This window comes from Brachycentrus maculatus, unplaced genomic scaffold, assembly GCF_059751285.1.
Source record: "Brachycentrus maculatus isolate JH-2025_06_01 unplaced genomic scaffold, ASM5975128v1 h1tg000374l, whole genome shotgun sequence".
NCBI classification, from domain to species: Eukaryota; Metazoa; Arthropoda; class Insecta; order Trichoptera; family Brachycentridae; genus Brachycentrus; species Brachycentrus maculatus.
Window position 1 is genome coordinate 759,501 of NW_028281123.1, and position 18,418 is coordinate 777,918.

General features: G+C 32.8%; 1 protein-coding gene across 2 annotated transcripts in view; it reads left to right on the forward strand.

The window, feature by feature from the left end:
* Positions 1-230: 230 nt before the first annotated feature.
* The window catches only part of Ent2 (Equilibrative nucleoside transporter 2), a 47,750-nt gene continuing 29,562 nt past the window's right edge, over positions 231-18,418 (forward strand). Inside the window, exons 1-2 of one of the 2 annotated variants that reach the window (XM_088270220.1) lie at positions 231-424; positions 10,703-10,788. In XM_088270220.1, the coding sequence (XP_088126346.1) occupies positions 10,722-10,788 (67 nt within the window). In that variant the 5' untranslated portion in view covers positions 231-424; positions 10,703-10,721. The remainder of the gene's footprint in view (positions 425-10,702; positions 10,789-18,418) is intronic. The other variant, XR_015838498.1, reaches the window with a different exon arrangement.

Sequence of the window (18,418 nt, forward strand, 5' to 3'; positions counted from 1 at the left end):
ACTAAGCACGTGGTCGTTTTTTTCGAGAAGAAAATATCCCGCTTCCGGGATTTTTATATGGGAATGTACAATGTACATTTTGAAGGATTGCATGAGGGCAAATAATAACAGTAATATTTTTATAATGTCCCGCAACACGATTGTTGCGTGAAATTTAGCAGAATATTTTCAATTGTATCTTTTGATATGTGAAGCTGTCCACTGATCTCTGATCCGTGATCACTCGGATCAAGTAAGATCGGAAGTTGTTTTCGAACGCATGTCGACATTTTCTGCCGCGCGCTTTGCGTGTGGTTCGTGGTATTTATTTTGTGATGTCCCACTCAAATGAATGATTTTATGTGAAAACTAAAAGCTACTGAAATATAAATATTTAACACGTTTTACATTTAGTGACATTTGTTTAATTTTATACTTGTAACTGGTGAGTTTCCTTTTCTGTACACTTTATTTACCGTTTATCGCTTTATGGTGAGGGCAACTCGCGGTTGCAGCGTGACCATGTTTTTGAAATTAAGAAATAATGATTGGTTGCTGACGTCGAATTCTTTTCATGGAGGTTTTAATTACGATACCTTTGATTTGACGATATTTTGCTGTTTCAATGACCTCGAAAGTCTAAAAACCCTTGGGTGGGTCTATAACCAAGTTAACTAAATACGCCCGCATTTTGAAATTGTTTATTATTTATTAATTTATGTAATTTTATTGAGCTCACTGCTTACTTACCAATTTCTGTATCATATGAAAAAAAAATTAAGCAGTACAATATGAGGTATTCATTCATGAAATTACAAAGTAATACAAAAATGACGTTAAAATATAAATTAAACCATAAAATAGGTGCCATCCGTGTAACTTAATAATACCAGAGCCATCGAATTTATCAAATATACGATTTAATATTGAATAATGTTTAAAAAGCTATAATTTATTGCCAATTTTACATTTATTACTAAACTAGCCTAGTGACATTGCTGTGGTGTTTATAAATCTGGTAAAATTATTGTATAATATTCTATTATCGTAACCCTGACTGCATTTTTGTTTTTACGGTCACGAGGTTATTAGATGATTGATAACAATCCAGTTAAAAATGTACAAAATAAATTGGAATTAAAAATATGTAAATATTTTTTCCTGTCTACAGCTCGCACTTCAAATTATGTTTTATTAATATTTGAGCTCATGAATGGATGAGAAACTAGTTTTATTAAAACTGTTATATACTTTTGTACCGTAGAATGGGGCTACTTGAACTTTGATGTGTTACAAAAAAGACAAAATGAGGTGGTACAAAAAAGAGATTTAAATCTGTATTTGGTCTACAATAATGAAAGAATCGTGACAATAAATGTCACCTGTCAAGGAAACAATGAATCATGTCGATACGTTCATTATTGTAGACCAAATATAGATTTTTTTTTTGTACTGGGCTCAAGTATCACATCAAAGTTCAAGTAGCCCCGTTCTACGGTAACTATAAATATTGTTTACAACATTTTGAATGTGTCCAAATACTTGTTCACAAATCTGGATTATCTCCAATCCGGTCGAAATAATCGGCGGGTATGTATGAGGAGATACATGAACGTGGAAGAGGCGAAGAATGTTTGCAAAGACATAGTGATGTGGCGTTCTATTCTCTGCCTATCCCTGCGGGAAGCAGCGTGATGGTTAGTTAGTTATAGGAGTTATTTTTTGTCATCTCAACTTAGATGAAGAACCAGCCAATGATGGTCGTCAGCCCCGTAAATGCCCAGACTTCCATATTCTTCTTCATCTTATGAATTAAAAAAAATAATATGAATTATTCATTATGAGAGGTTTCACTGGCTGTTATCTTTATTGCTATTATGTCATTTACCTATTGTAAAAATCCAATAATAGTAGTATTAATCAGTAGTAATTCTAAATGATTTTAACGATTTGACAGTAAGTACTGATTTTTGCAATCAAATTGATAAACAAGTTTCTGTTATCAAAAAACATAATTGATTAATTTTGGTCGTAAGTACTCAGTATGTTAACTATCGTAATTAATTTGGGAGATTATCTAAATTATCACATTGTGTACGGTGTGCACATATTTGTGCGTTTCAGAAACCTTGTGTGGTGGCGGGGTGCACATTTTTGTGCATTTTGGCTACCTTCAATTTAGTATACAAAAAATACGTCACAAACTTCTAATCTCTTTGCCTTTTTGCTTTTGTTGTGTAGTGGATAGATGTCGTTGTAATATAAAAAATAATACTGATATTTACTGGTTCAAAACATAGCTAATGGTCGTAATCTGTTTTGAAGGAAATGTTACAAATTAACTTTAAACAATGGATACAGACGGTGCGTTTTTTTCTTTGTCCTAAAATGAAATAAAATACAAAGATCATTGTCCTTTACTTAAGTCGGCAGTTGGTACTTACAAAGCAATAAACGCGTGTGGGGAAAGCCCATAAATCATTTTTTATTCGCAGATTTTGAGTTTTCGGCGGTTGTTAAACTGTGTTGTTATTTTCTAATATTTTATTAGTGTTTTTAACATTTTTTTACTTTTGTGATTTGTGGACTAACATGATTTTATTTTGAGACGTTAGAGACCATTTAACCGTTTTTGTATTGTTTTCGAGTTCAACCTCAAGTTCAAAATATGAAGTTCACTGACATATTTTATATTTACGGACAGCTATCTAATGTCGCATTCCTCAAGATACAGTTTTATCAAAACATTGCCGTAACTAATGTGTTATTTGGTGCTAGAATAATAATTATTTTGTATTATTTATGTAACCCCAATTTCGTAATATCTTCAAGGGCATTTTTACTAAAACGGTGTTGTCAGGCGGTTTTTTGGCAAAAGAAGGATGACTGAATGCAACACTCAGTGCGGCAAAACCATGTATGATAGATGTTCCAATGGCGATATAAAGAATGCTTGAATAAATATCGTGACAACATTTCAACAGATATTCAAACAAGTTAGCGGACCCTTTTTGCTATAGAAAAACATTTGGTAATATCTCATTTAATAAAAAACTTGACTGATCAGAGCGATACCTTAGAAGAATGTGTAGTAAAACAATGTATGATAGATTGACGGCCCCTACGTTAAGTACTCTATCTGCAAATCTGTTATTTTACAGGAGAGAGCTTAGAAGATTTTTTCAACATATTTTTTTGCTATTAATTAACAGTTTTATCCGAAATTCTAAACTAGTAAAGAAATTCTAAGCGTTTTAGGAGTTCAGTTCATTTTGAAAATTTGATGTAGATAGCGTCTTATACGCCTGAAAACCAGGTGTAATTCATTTTATTATTATTTTTTGTTTGTTTATATTTGTAGATAATGGTCAGTTGATAACATACACCAAATATCTCAAAATTGTCAAAAGTGTAGTTAGAGCACTTTACGTAGGGCACGTTGAGATGTCCTAAAGGTGAAATAAGGCAAGAATGTAGTAAGGCGGAGATAAGCACTATCGATAAAATTAAGAAAGGTGTTTTGCGATGTTTTGACCGTGTGAATCGAATGAGTGAAGAAAGAACAGTAAAACAAATTTACGAGGTGAATGCGGTTGGTAAAAGAAGCAGAGGAAGATCGAGAAAAAATTGGCTTGATCAAGTATGTCAAATACTTGAAAGCGATCAGGAGTCAAAATAATCCGCGGGTATGTATGAGGAGATGCATAAATGTCAAGGAGGGGAACAATGTTTGCAAAGACAGAGTAGTGTGGCGTTCCATTCTCTCTGCCTACTCCCGTGGCGTGAAGTGGTGTGATGGTTAGGTAGTTAGATATCCTTAGAGATCTAACATTAATTATATATTAGTTATTAGGAAAATTTAAGTAAATACAAGATCATTTCATGGTAGTTTAACTGTATGTTAAACTCCAACAATCTTCCTCTTCTCTTTTTCGCGTGCCTTGTTAGGTTCCATCAACGTTAGCGACAATGTTGCCATATGCCAAATCAAAAAACTTGAATCAAACCGTCTAGAAATCTGTATAAATCTGTATAGAATCAATAAACCAAAATATAAAATCAATTTTTATACACATTTTTATTTATTTTAGAAATCAAATCCTTTTCTATTTTTAGTTTGTAGCATGGATCACTGTAGTTGTTTTGATAGTAATAATCCTCCCAACGTTTCAGTACTTATTATCAAATGTTAATCATGCTCGAATCCATACATATTTTCATTATTTATTGATTTGGCATTTAATTTGTAGAACTCCATTTTAATTTATGTATTAATTTTAAATCAAACACACATTTTTTGAGTCTACTAAGTTGTACTTTATTAACAAAAACACATAAATAATTAATTCATATTGTGACAATTGTCACAATATGAGTTTTTTATGTGTTTTTCAATTGTACATAATTTTTTTTTTTAATTGATAAAAGAGAAATATTTATGTTTTTATTATTAACAAAAATACTTCAATTTGATACTATTTCTGTCAGCCTAAGCGGCTCATTATGAAAAATAGGTATCAATTTGCGGTAGAGTGGGTTCCAATCCAGAAGCTCTGACTCGAGTCTGCGACACTAACCACGGGACTTATATTGTGACAATTGTCACAATATGAATTTTTTATGTGTTTTTGTTAATAAAATACAACTTAGTAGACTCAAAAAATCTGTGTTTGATTTAAAATTAATACATAACAACATATTTTCATTCTTCTGTTTTATCATATACTATGTCCAATTCCAAAAATGTGTATAAAACTAAAAGTACTACCTAGTAGAGTAAAATCTGTCATCTGTAACGGCAGCCTAAAATCGATGGTCCTGCACCGACCGGAACAACTCTTCCACTCCTCTCATCCCGATCCAGTCGGGAATGATGCGAAGCCACGATGTTTGCTTCCTGCCAGCTCCTTGGCATCTTTCTATTTTCCTATCATTATAATTTGTAGAATGTAACTATCTTCTAAAATAAAAACTTGTCGCTCACTCCTTTCAAGAACGTCATAAATAAAAAAAACTTTCAGGAGAACGTTTTTAAAGTTTAACAATATAATACAATGTATTAAAAATAAATATCAAGCCACTTATTGAACTTTTTACTGTGCAACAGATCTTTTTAGGTAAAACATGAAGGTTTTTTCTCCTTTTGAAAAATATTAAGTATATTTAAAAAAATAATTAAACAATACCTTTTCTTCAAAATGCAAAAACAACACTTTCTGCCCTGTAGCGGGTAAATATTAAGTTAAAAATATGCCGTTTTTGCTGGGATAAAGTACATTTTCTGGGCATTCCGAAAACATGCACACCTGAAAACTGCCGATTTTTTATTTATGACATTCTTGAAAGGAGTGAGCGATGTATGAATTCATAAATTAATTTTTTTTGTTGCTGTTAACCATTACATCATGATTAAATAAGAGGTTATTATGTTTTTCCCCTTATCTCATAATGATAGTACTCACACAGAGGGTCACAGAGCACTAGATTGTATATTTGACATATACATATGTATATATTTAACCCTTTGGTTACCAGAACTCTAGAAAGAAATCTGGATTCTTCGGATGTCATGATTTATAAAAGTATTGGATCATTTTGGACAATATGAGAGGGATTCCTTCAGGGTTGTATAAAAAATTTCGATTCATATTACTTTTTTTTTCTTCAATCAATTGTACATATATATTTTTTTTAATTGATAAAAGAGAAATATTTATGTTTTTATTATTAACAAAAATACTTCAATTTGATACTATTTCTGTCAGCCTAAGCGGCTCATTATGAAAAATAGGTATCAATTTGCGGTAGAGTGGGTTCCAATCCAGAAGCTCTGACTCGTCTCTGCGACACTAACCACGGGACCACAACCCGACACTGAATGTTCATTTAGAATATATTTAGTTATAATGTTGCAAGAAGTTACAAAAATACTTAAAGAGAAATGAGTAAAACAAAGTACATTAAACCAATTTTATTTCCATTAAGAGTAAGTTATGTAAAGCTGTAATATTCTTCAAATAGATACAAATATAATACATACATTTAATAGCTAAATATAAATATATATATATATATATATATATATATATATATATATATATATATATATATATATATATATATATAAATATATATATTTTTAATGACTCGCACCCCTGCTCTATTTCTTTCAATACCGGATGTGTAAATTAGGTCGGCAACCTAATTTGATATGCATTGTTAATCGCACAGCGCAAAAAAGGTGGTGGACTTTGAGTGAATAGTGATTTTGTAAACATACATCCATTTTTCATCACACCGAAGATGAAACTTAAAAACACATTTGTTTCAACAATGGCATAGAATGTTTATAAATTATCAACTCAATTTACTTTTCAATTATTTATGGTTAAATCTCAGCATTTCTAGCATAGTAACCCCAAAAGTCCTGGTAGCCAAAGGGTTAGCTAAAAAATTCCAAGTATTTCCTATCATAAACCAGTTGGCCTTTATCTGCTATTTCCCATTTAAAAAAAAATGTTCACATGCAGTTCTGCAAACAGATAAAATGTTTCATGCATGGTTTTGATAATTTTTGATAAATATTTTATTACTAAAGGAAGACTGGATAAAGTAGGAGTCCTAATCCTGGGATAAAATATAAATATCGACGTCACTTCCTAATCCTGGGATAAAATATAAATATCGACGTCACTTCCTAATCCTGGGATAAAATATAAATATCGACGTCACTTCCTAATCCTGGGATAAAATATAAATATCGACGCCACTTCCTAATCCTGGGATAAAATATAAATATCAATGTCACTTCCTAATCCTGGGATAAAATATAAATATTGACGCCACTCAAAATTCTCATCCACCATCGATGAGAATTCACAAACGGCTATTATTGCTTCAATTGTCCCTTTTAACGACCAATTGGTCAGATCAGTGACCATCTTTGGGGAGTATATTTATTTATCGTATGGTCATAAGTTGTCACATCACATCAATAATCTCAATACAAATTATAACAATAGCCTAAAATATCTGATTTTCAAAATTTAAATTTGATATTTTTCAAGTAATCCGTCGCCGATTCCGCCTCTGTAGTGTAATTGTCAGCACCCTCGGCTGCCATACTGGAGGTTCCAAGTTTGATTCCCAGGGGAGGGGGGGGGTCAAGTGATTTTTTCACTCTAATATTTATTCAATATTACTCTGAACTGGTTACTGGTGGAGGACTGATCACCATTACTTCATGTGTTAACAATCAAGATAACACTGCATTTATATGATGCAGTGCCCGTATATGGTGCAGTAGATGGAAGCATCTGTAGCTTCCGAAACTAGTCGTTAAAAATAAATATAACACTCAAGTCGTAAAAAAAACAAGTGTTTTCATTTATAATTCAATCGTGTCTTACCACAAAGTAAATGCCAAATAATAAATAGAATATCATAAATTTAATGATGCCTTATGTTCGAGTTCACGGGAAATAATTCCTATGTGGAGAAAGAAACCCAGATTTGTGAACAAGGATTTGGACACCCAAAAATTTTGTAAATATCATCGGTTCTTTTCTGTCATCATTCTTTCAATGCAATCTAATATCGCCTGCGTCAAATTACATTTCTTTGACAAACTTCACCATAACACATGTCGCTCACTCCTTTCCAGAACGTCATAAATCAAAATTTTCAATTTTTAGTTGTGCATGTCTTCGGAATGCCCAGAAAATGTACTATATCCCAGCGAAAGCGGCTTATTTTTAACTTAATATTTACTCGCTACAGAGTGTTGTTTTTGCATTTTGAAGAAAAGGTATTGTTTAATTATTTTTTTAAATATACTTAATATTTTTCAAATGGAGAAAACACCTTCATGTTTTACCTAAAAAGATCTGTTGCACAGTAAAAAGTTCAATAAGTGGCTTGATATTTATTTTTAATACATTGTATTATATTTTTAAACTTTAAAAACGTTCTCCTGAAAAATCAAGTTTTTTTGATTTATGACATTCTTGAAAGGAGTGAGCGATGTGTTAATGATACCAGAGATCTAAAAATTGATTCAGTTTTGACACAGTGTCTGCTTTTGAATGCTCCTCTCAAAGAACATAATAAATCTCAGCAAAGACGCATACCGCCTACATCGAAATATGTCGTGTGCAAATTGTGTCACATGCAGTTTTATTGATCGTTAACAGTGCACCTAAAGTGTCTCGTTGTGAGACATTATATTTTGTATTTTTGGTTTATTACTTTATGATGTAATTTAGTTGTTAAACAATGCTCTAATTTGCACACACGGAGGATAAATATCATCCCGGAAAACAAGATAAAACGTAAAAACGAAGATTCTTATCATTTTATAACTTATAACATACAAAATAACTTATTGTGGATTGATGTCAATGATAAGACATAAACTGTTATTAGATATAAATTTTTTACTGCCATTTCTTGGTGGAACTGCATTTTATATAACAAAATAACAACTGAATAGTTTTTTCCACATAAATTCTATTTGACCCGCGACCCCGACATCCTCAGACTGGATGTCTGTCTATCAGTCTGATGATGTCGGTTACATTAAAACCCGGTCGCTGGTTAAAAAAAAATTATGTGGAAAAAATTACATAGTTATTTGTTATTTTATTATGTGGCATAATTTCAAAATTAATTTTAAACAAAAAAAATTAATACACATTTTTTCCCATACATAACTAATATGAAACCTCTTTTGTGAATTAATTAAGTCATTGGTTTAGGTACAAATTAAAAATTAAGGAGTGCAGAGGGTTATGGACCTCAAAATTAGTTATTAAAATATCCCATGGCATCAAATTTTTAAATGATTATGTCTTTTTAATGGTGGCATTCTGTTACACAGTGTCCTTATCAGAAATATAAATTCCTAAGAAGGGGAACTACAGAATTTCCAGATAAAGGACTCCTTGTTCTAAGCTGTCCAAAATCCAAACTGTTTACTCCAACAGGCCTTAGTTTGTTATCAACATTTACTGTGTGTGGTCAAATTCACCTAAAGTCTGTTTTTCATCTTTACAGAAAGAAGAAAAAAGAACAGGGTTTGTTAAACGTGATAGTGATTTAATTTGAATTAATTAATTAAACCTTATCACCTCCCTATGTGGAGCATATGGAGTCCACAAACTGTCCCCAGGCTTTTCTGTCGGCCACCAGCTCCCTTGCATCCTCCCGAAGTTCAGACAAGAACTGCCGACGAATTGTCAGCAGTGGGCGGTGCGAATCTGACGCCTTGTAAAGGAGGCAAGCTTGATGGCGGCTCTCGGGAGGCATGCGTAGTGCATGGCCAAGCCAACTGAATCGCCTCTTGACGACAGTTGACCAAGACTTCCTGCGTCCTACACCTTATCTCTTCATTCCTCTCAAAGTCAAACCACCGCACGCCTAAAATAGTAACCACCGAGTGATAAAATAATAGTAATAGTAAACATAAATCTCTCTGCGCAACCACATCTTCTAAACTCGCAAGACAAGCGAAAAGATTCTTCTTCTTCTTGATGTAGGTCGTGTGGCCTGTTATTAAGAGGGATTGGCCTCTTGCGATGTCGATTTCCAGCTGTCAATCCATCTCTTTGCTGGTCTGCCTGAGAGTCATCTAACTTTGAGTTGGCCGTGCAGTAAGATGTGGGGGAATCTCAACGGTTTCATTCTCATCACATACCATTATACGTAATAATAACTCGGTGTAACTAGGATGCAATCGGTTTATTCAACAGGTCGCCACGACAGTACAATGACAAGTGTATACCGCATAGCGCATACCATTATCTCCTTGCCTTCCCCACCTAACGACAACTTCGATCTTGCATACTTCTCTTATTCTAGTGTTCAAGCAAAAAGCACACATATTAATAACGTTATACCGCTACGCACATGTTAAGATAATACAGCTCTGATTTTCATAACAAAATTCAAACATTTTAACATGCCAGTTTGTTGTATCGTTTAAATAAAATAAACTTATATATTTTTAAATTCTTAAACCTTTATAAATAGCTTGACACGGGCAGTAATCCAACTCTCCACCCAAGTATCCACCCTTCTTTCTGAACCTAATTCTAGAATTGCGGTCATAATTTCTTAAATGACGCATTCAACTGTAAAGTTTTTTGTTTGTTATTATTATTTTGTTTGTAAATAAAAATAAGTCTTAACACTGCCAGAAACATCCTCTCACTGGGTAACTGCCAAATAAATCAAATAAATTAAATTGAAACATAAATAATTAAATAAAAAACTGTTTGATAATAATGTTTGGATCAAAACACATAACACAGTAGATTTCAATAAATACTGATATTTACCAAGTAAAAGTCAAATAACAAACGTACTATTTTAAAGCGGGATCAGGACCACTCCTTAGATAATTTCAACACACTTCGTACGGGAAAGGTATTTCTACCTGTTGGGTCGATTGATGCTTAAGGACGCGAAGGGTATCTTTACCTTCTGCGCCGGCCTCATTTCAAAGGCAGAAAAGAAGGAATTATCCAATGTTTTTATATGAATATTATATACCAATCTCTTTGTTAAGGTCTTAACTATACGTACAAAATTATCAAATCCCGTCTCCAGCGGTCCACAGGCGTAAAAAACACCCGTCTGAAATGTGTCAATATGCAATGAATGTTTGTAATTCAAATAGTGGTGTAATTTTCTGTTTTCTAATATTGCAATTTTTGCTTTTCAGTTATTGCTGATTTTACAAAATGACGGAAGATCGAGGTTTATTGCCAGATTCCATATACAATGGAGCGACTATTGTTTCCAAAAGAGGTAAGTTACATATTATTTTGTAAAACATTTTTTTTAAACACGCAATTATCCTTGTTTAAAATTCCGCCAATTGGCTAGTCCAGATCTTGGCTTACCTATGTTTACGTAAACTTTTATTCTAACACTCTCCTTATCATTCATTGTTCCACTTAAAAACACTACTTTATGACTACCGGTATTCGAATTACCATTCTATCATTAGGTCAAATGTAGATTACATTTGTAATTTTGTAGTACATTTGTAAATGTAGTCTAAAATGATGTAGTAGATGTAGTGTAGAATTAGTAAATCTTACACGTGTGTAAAATAATCGCTTAAACCAGCCTGTGACAATCGTAAGCCCTGTAAATGTGTCGGGTTGTGGCCTCTTGGTTAGTTTCGCGGACTCTTAAGTCAGAGTTTGTCGGTTCGAATCCACTCTACCACAATTTGATACCTATTTCTAATAATGAGCCGCTTAGGCTCACGGAAATAGTATGAAATTGAAATATTTGTGTAAATAATAAAAACACAAATATATTTATTTTTTTATTTAAAAAAAAAATGCCCAGACTTCCATATACTTTTTAAATTAATGTTTTACTTAGTAAATACCGCCTTTTCTTAAAATCTACTGTGACACGTGTTTCGATGCATTCCGCATAATTTTCAAACACCATATTAAAAAAATATTATTCCCTATAAAGTTATTGTTACGGCGTAATATTTGTAGCAACATGAACTATGACCCCAAGCGCCTGCTAGGGGCAGGGCGGGGTGTACGCGGGGAATGTTTACGTTATATCCCTTATGAGACTAATGCAGGGGATGCTGCACACACTTGTCATTGTACTGTCATGGCAACCTGTTGAATAAACCGATTGCATCCTAATTACGAGTTATTATTACCTATACCCGAGCCCCGTAATATGCTGTTATATAACACCGGAAAATGATGCGGAATGCATCGAAACACGTGTCACAGTAGATTTTAAGAAATAGTAATATTTACCAAGTAAAACATTAATTAAAAATGGATACATTTTACCACAAAGTGACTGCCGAATCAATTAATGAATTTCCATATTTTTTTTCATCTATGTTGATATGTCTAAAATGAACATCCCGTTTGTTTGAGCTTATAGCTGCGTACAGTCACCGGCAAAATATCCAGAGTATTTGACATGTACATATTTGTCCAATTGACCTTCTGGTAAATTGAGTGGAGACGACATTAGGATAATCTGGCCGCCTTCTGTAATTGACACCGTTCAATTGTGCGAGTGTCCTTATTCAGCAAAGGTCGGGTCATCGGTGCATCGCATAGTTCCGCACTCCAAAAGAATAATGACAATCAATCAGTGTGGATGGAATGAGCGCCATAATGTCAGACCTCTGATAACATTTTAATTGATTCAACACTCACTTTGTAGTGAAATCCATCCATTTTTAATTAGAGTTTTACTTGTAAATGAAATTTTTGTCCGCGTAGTGTAATGATCAGTACGCTCGGCTACCGTTCTGGAGGTCCCAGGTTCGATTCCCAGGGGGATCAAATAAATATAAGTGACTTCATTCTAATATTTACTCAATGTTACCCTGGACTGGTACCTGAAGCGGAGGGCTGATCACCTTTCGTTCATGTGTTAACAATCAAGATAATACTGCGTTTATATGATGCAGTGCCTTATGCACCAACGGGTGCGGAAGAGAGTTTGAAGAAGAAGTATATATATTCTTAAATTATTAATAAATAATTAAAACTAAGCGTAATGTGCCCTATGCACCATTGGGCGCGGATAAGGGTTGGTAGAAAGAGAAAAAAAAGATTTGTGAAAAACTATTAGGACACACTCAAAATGTTGTGAAATTTCATTTTTATTTATGACTTGTTGGGTAATATATCCAAAATTAAACAAGGTTTATTGGATTTGAATTCTAATTTTTTTAATGTAAATGTTAATACGTGACGCGTTTCGTCTTATTAAGACATTATCAAACACTCGAGTGTTTGATAATGTCTTAATAAGACAAAACGCGTCACGTATTAACATATACATAAATAAATGTAGAATTGAAATCCAATAAACCTTCTTTAATTTTGGATATATTACCCAACAATTCAAAATGGAATTCTACCAACTGTCTGCAGTTACAATAAATAAAATTTATTTATGACATATTTGTCCGCCTCCGTAGTGTAATGGTCAGCACGCTCGGCTACCGTTCTGGAGGTCCCGGGTTCGATGCCCAAGGGGGGTAAAATAAATATAAGTGATTTTTTTAACTGTCATATTTATTCAATATTACCCTGGACTGGTACCTGAAGCGGAGGGCTGATCACCTTTCCTTCATGTGTAAACGATCAAGATAACACTGCGTTTATATGACGCAGTGCTCTATGCACCATTGGGGTGCGGATAAGGGTTTTATTATTATTATATTATATTATGACATATATTTATTCTTTATATAGATTATGAATGAAGCCATTGATTTTGTACTTGGAATTTTTAAAACATTCCCCTTAAATTGGGTGAATGGAATCTATTTTGGGTGTATTTGACATTGGAATGTGAGGTTTCCGGTCAACATTTACTTGATGTGAGATAATGAATGGTACAATTTGATAGTGTACACACATACTTCTTTGTGTGCTATCTTGTAAGGTTTCCTTGCAATTCTCTTGTATTTAAACAGTGCTATTCGGGTGATAGCGTCGCGTGGATACACTCCAAGTTTATGCAAACACGTGTGGAATGTTGTCAGTGAAAATGAAGAATATATTTTATGTATTAATTTAAAAAAAATCAAACACAGATTTTTAAGTCTACTAAGTTGTATTTTATTAAGAAAAACACATAAAAATTAATATTGTTACAATTGTTTCGCCTACTTATGGCATTTTCAAACTAATGAATTTTTCATTTTCATACGAAAGACATTCGTTTGAAAATGCCATAACTAGGTGAAACAATTGTCACAATATTAATTTTTATGTGTTTTTGTTAATAAAATACAACTTAGTAGACTCAAAAAATTTGTATGATTTAAAAAAAAAAAATTAAAATGCAGTTCTACAAATTGAACGCCAAATCAATAAATAAATAAAAAAAATATAAAACAAATAAATTTTTGTATTATATATAAAATTAAATGTGATTTTGACCATTAAAAAAAAAGTTGGTTTGTCATGTTGGAATGGTCATTACTTCACCTTGACATAATTTGATTCCTTATCAACATGTGTACTTAGAGATATACCTCAGTTAGTCCTTTCTCGGTCTGTTTACATTATAGTCGGTTATAAACCAAAAAATATAATTAATGAATTTTTCCATTATAAATAAAATTAAGTGTGATTTGGACATTATAAAAAAATGTTGGTTCCTCATGTTGGAATGTTAATTATTTCACCTTGACATAATTTAATTTTTTATCAACTTGTGTACTTACAGATATACCTCGGTTAGTCTTTTTCCGTCTGTTTCCATTATAGTCGGTTATAAACCAAAAAAAATGACATTTTTGAATTACCTAGCGTCCATGTGACTCTGAATAAGCTACGGCTTATGCAACACTGCTTATTATGACCCTATTCAGGCTTCAACTTTTTAAGTTTCATAGCCTATGCCTACTTGTGAATGGATTTACTCTTTATGTTTAAAGTTAATATAATTTCATGTAATTCATGAGTGAAAATTCTAGGCAAAAACACTCGCTAAAAAAAATATTACATTTTTTTTTTTCTATTATAAACAAAATTAAGTGTTATTTTGGCCATAAAAAACACAAAGTTTATTTCTTATGTTCATTACTTCACTTCTACATAATTTCATTCCTAACCAACTTGTGTACTTGGAGATATACCTAGTCCTTTCTCGGTCTGTTTTCAATTTATTCTGTTATAAACCGAACACTATTGCTGATGTTGCTACTAGTCAAATACTTCAACACTATTGCTGATGTTGCTACTAGTCAAATACTTCAACACTATTGCTGATGTTGCTACTAGTCAAATACTTCAACACTATTGCTGATGTTGCTACTAGTCAAATACTTCAACACTATTGCTGATGTTGCTACTAGTCAAATACTTCAACACTATTGCTGATGTTGCTACTAGTCAAATACTTCAACACTATTGCTGATGTTGCTACTAGTCAAATACTTCAACATTATTGCTGATGTTGCTACTAGTCAAATACTTCAACACTATTGCTGATGTTGCTACTAGTCAAATACTTCAACACTATTGCTGATGTTGCTACTAGTCAAATACTTCAACATTTAATGTTTATTTTATGGAAAAATATGCTGATTTTAAACAAAAAATCAAAGCCTTTAAAAAAATCCTTTATCTGCATAGGATACAGCATCGCATTGACATACGTTTGTTAATTACAATGTGATCAGTTCTGCCTTTCAAGTAACATCTCCTGGTAACATTAAATAATTATTAGAGTGAAAAAATTACTCATATCTATTTTCACTGCCACGGATATCGAACCTCGGGCCTCCAGCATGGTAGCTAAACACGCTAACCACTTTACTACGGCGGTGGACATGAATTTATTAACTATTTGATTTCAAATCGGCATATCATTGACATCTACACAATGATTTAATATAGTTTTAAAAATATATTGTTAAAAAAAGATCACTACTGTACAAAACGTGTACTGTAATGGTCAGCACGCTCGGCTACCGTTCTGGAGGTCCCGGGTTCGATTCCCAAGGGGGGTAAAAATAAATATAAGTGATTTTTTCACTGTAATATTTATTCAATATTACCATGGACTGGTACCTGAAGCGGAGGGCTGGATCACCTTTCCTTCATCTGTAAAACGATCATGATAACACTGCGTTTATAAGACACAGTGCCCTATGCACCATTGGGGTGCGGATAAGGGTTTTATTATTATTACTGTACAAAACAACGAAAGATACTTTTAAGGGTTATATTGCAAAGAAACATTTAAATATAAATAAAACCCCCAAAATGGCTGGCTGGCCTAGAAATTGAAAATCCGCCCTAATTTTTTTTTATTACCTTTAACATTTTGAAGACTTAAAAATATGCCTTCTCAAGGATACTCATATTTATATTTAAAAAAAAATAATAATATTTTGAACTTGTTGAAGTAATAACTATTTTTTTTATTGATTCCTTGAGGAATTCAATTTCAAGCAGGACTAATTGAGGTATACCACTCCTTCCACAAAGTCAACATTCCAATATCTCTCGTATCCATTATCAAACATGACTCATTTTGAACTTTGTGACCTTTTATTTGTATAGTTAAATGCGAAAACATAAAATATCTTTTATTCACTAAAATGCACCGATTGTCTAACGACGTACTTTCCCGTAATGTATCTTCTCCGAAGATATGTTTCACATCGAAATTGCGAGTTATTTTTTAGGACTTTTATTTTGCATTTGTGTTTATATAAATTATATCATAAAGATGTATTCATCATATTACATCGTTAAGATAATGCTGTGTTCCCATTTGAATAAATAATCTGATAAAGTATTGCATCAACACGTGTGTTACTACTTAAATTAAATAAAGTGTTTGGAAATGGGTCAGTTTCACCAATGTGACGTGAGATAGTTAGTGCATCTGTGATATTAGTTTTTAATCACTTATTTAAATTATATATATATAGTAATGTATGGATCTGTGACCCACAGTCGCCCACGTAAGTAAAAATATTCCACATTCTTTAACCCATTGTGCCAGACGGTATTAACCTTTTAAACGCGTTAACTTTGTTCCTAAGAACGCTCGTGCGCGGCTGTATTTCGCCGTTTTTTAAATGATTACTTTTATCATGTCTTTAGTTATGAAACGATTTATTTTCCTAAACAAAAACGTTCAATGGGATTCATTGTGCCTTTTTGGTACTCTATAATACACATGTGTCACATTATTCTTGAAATATATCGTAATATAAACAAATTAGATCGTAACATAAATAAATCAAAGCACGCATCGTGTGTCACTCTTACCCACTGGCGATGCGTAGCGTCGAGAGTGAGACAGATATAGGGCATGATTATGGCGCGGACTAATTACCGACCGCAAGAAAAATCAGGGATCTGTTGTTTAATTTATCCTTTTGATGTTACAAATTATTAGTCAGATATTTCAACAGATGTCATAAGGCCGAGGATTGACGTATTATTTTATCCAAAGTTCCACACCATGAAAAAATCCTTCCAAGTTGAACTGAGGTTCGAAACTTGGAGCAAAGTGAAAACACAAACGCTTATGTCAGCCGCGTATGGGGCATGTCCTGTTAAAACACATACGGTTATGCGAGCCGCGTGGATCCGGTTAATACATTGTTTTACATTATCCACTGACACTTCGTGATGGAATTGCATTTTTAATATATTATTAGATTCAAACCAATATATTTAGCTTTTCCACTTTATTTTTATTTGACCAGCGACCGGGTTTCGTCGTTACCGACATCATCAGACTGGTGGGAAGCTATACAAATTGTTATGTTATATATATATAAAACAAGGCAGGAGTTGATAACCATGCTGAAACCCGGTCGCTGGTCAAATAAAAATAAAGTGGAAAAGCTAAAAATATTGGTTTTAATCTAATAATATATTATTAATACATTGTTTGCGGGAAACGCTTAAAAGCGTCTTTTACATACTGTTAGTAAAGAGCGGGAGACGCTTTTAAGTGTTCTTTTGCTTACTTTTCTGTTGGAGGGATTGCATTTAGACTGCATTGGGTTTATTTTCATCCTTCTTTTCCCAACTCCAACAACGTCCTTCGCTTATTACAATATTTTTCATATTATTTTTTGACATCTCATCAAAGATGAAGAAGAATATAGAAGTCTGGGCATTTACGGGGCTATTTATATTTTTCGTGTATTTTGATTTCTGTGTAACAAGAACTGATTTATTTATTGATTCGGCATTAACTTTGTGGAATGACATGATTATTTTAATAAAAATTAAAGTTTTAATTTGTACCAGAAGATGAAAACAATTGTCGTTTTCGAAACTAGTCGTAAATAAAAATAAAACTCAATTAAGTGGATTATTCAAGTGTTTAATTTTTATTAAAAGAACTGATTTAATAGTATCACAAAATTTTTCCCCTAAATATATGTATTTGCGAGTAGCTACCGTGTGTTATTATTCAAGGAATGTTTCTAAATTCCAGATGTGTGATGGTAAACCTTTCAAGCACACTTTGCTTGTCTCCTTGTTTGAGTGTGTACACAAGTATCCGGCAATTTACATAACATACTTTATTATGATGAAACTAGCATTTCCTTTTTTTATTTGGCAACACAATGCATTGTTGTAATTTAATACGCTCCATGTGTTGAACTCAATGATGTTCAACTCAACAATTTTTACTTAATGATGCATATTGATCATTAACACATGAAGGAAAGGTGATCAGCCCTCCGCTTCAGGTACCAGTCCAGGGTGAAATTGAATAAATATTACAGTGAAAAATCACTTACATTTATTTGACCCCCCTGGGAATCCAACCCGGGACCTCCAGAATGGTAGCCGAGCGTGCTAACCATTACGCTATGGAGGCGGACAGAAAAAATCTAATATAAGTTAATTGAATTTTCATGGTATTTTTTTACGCT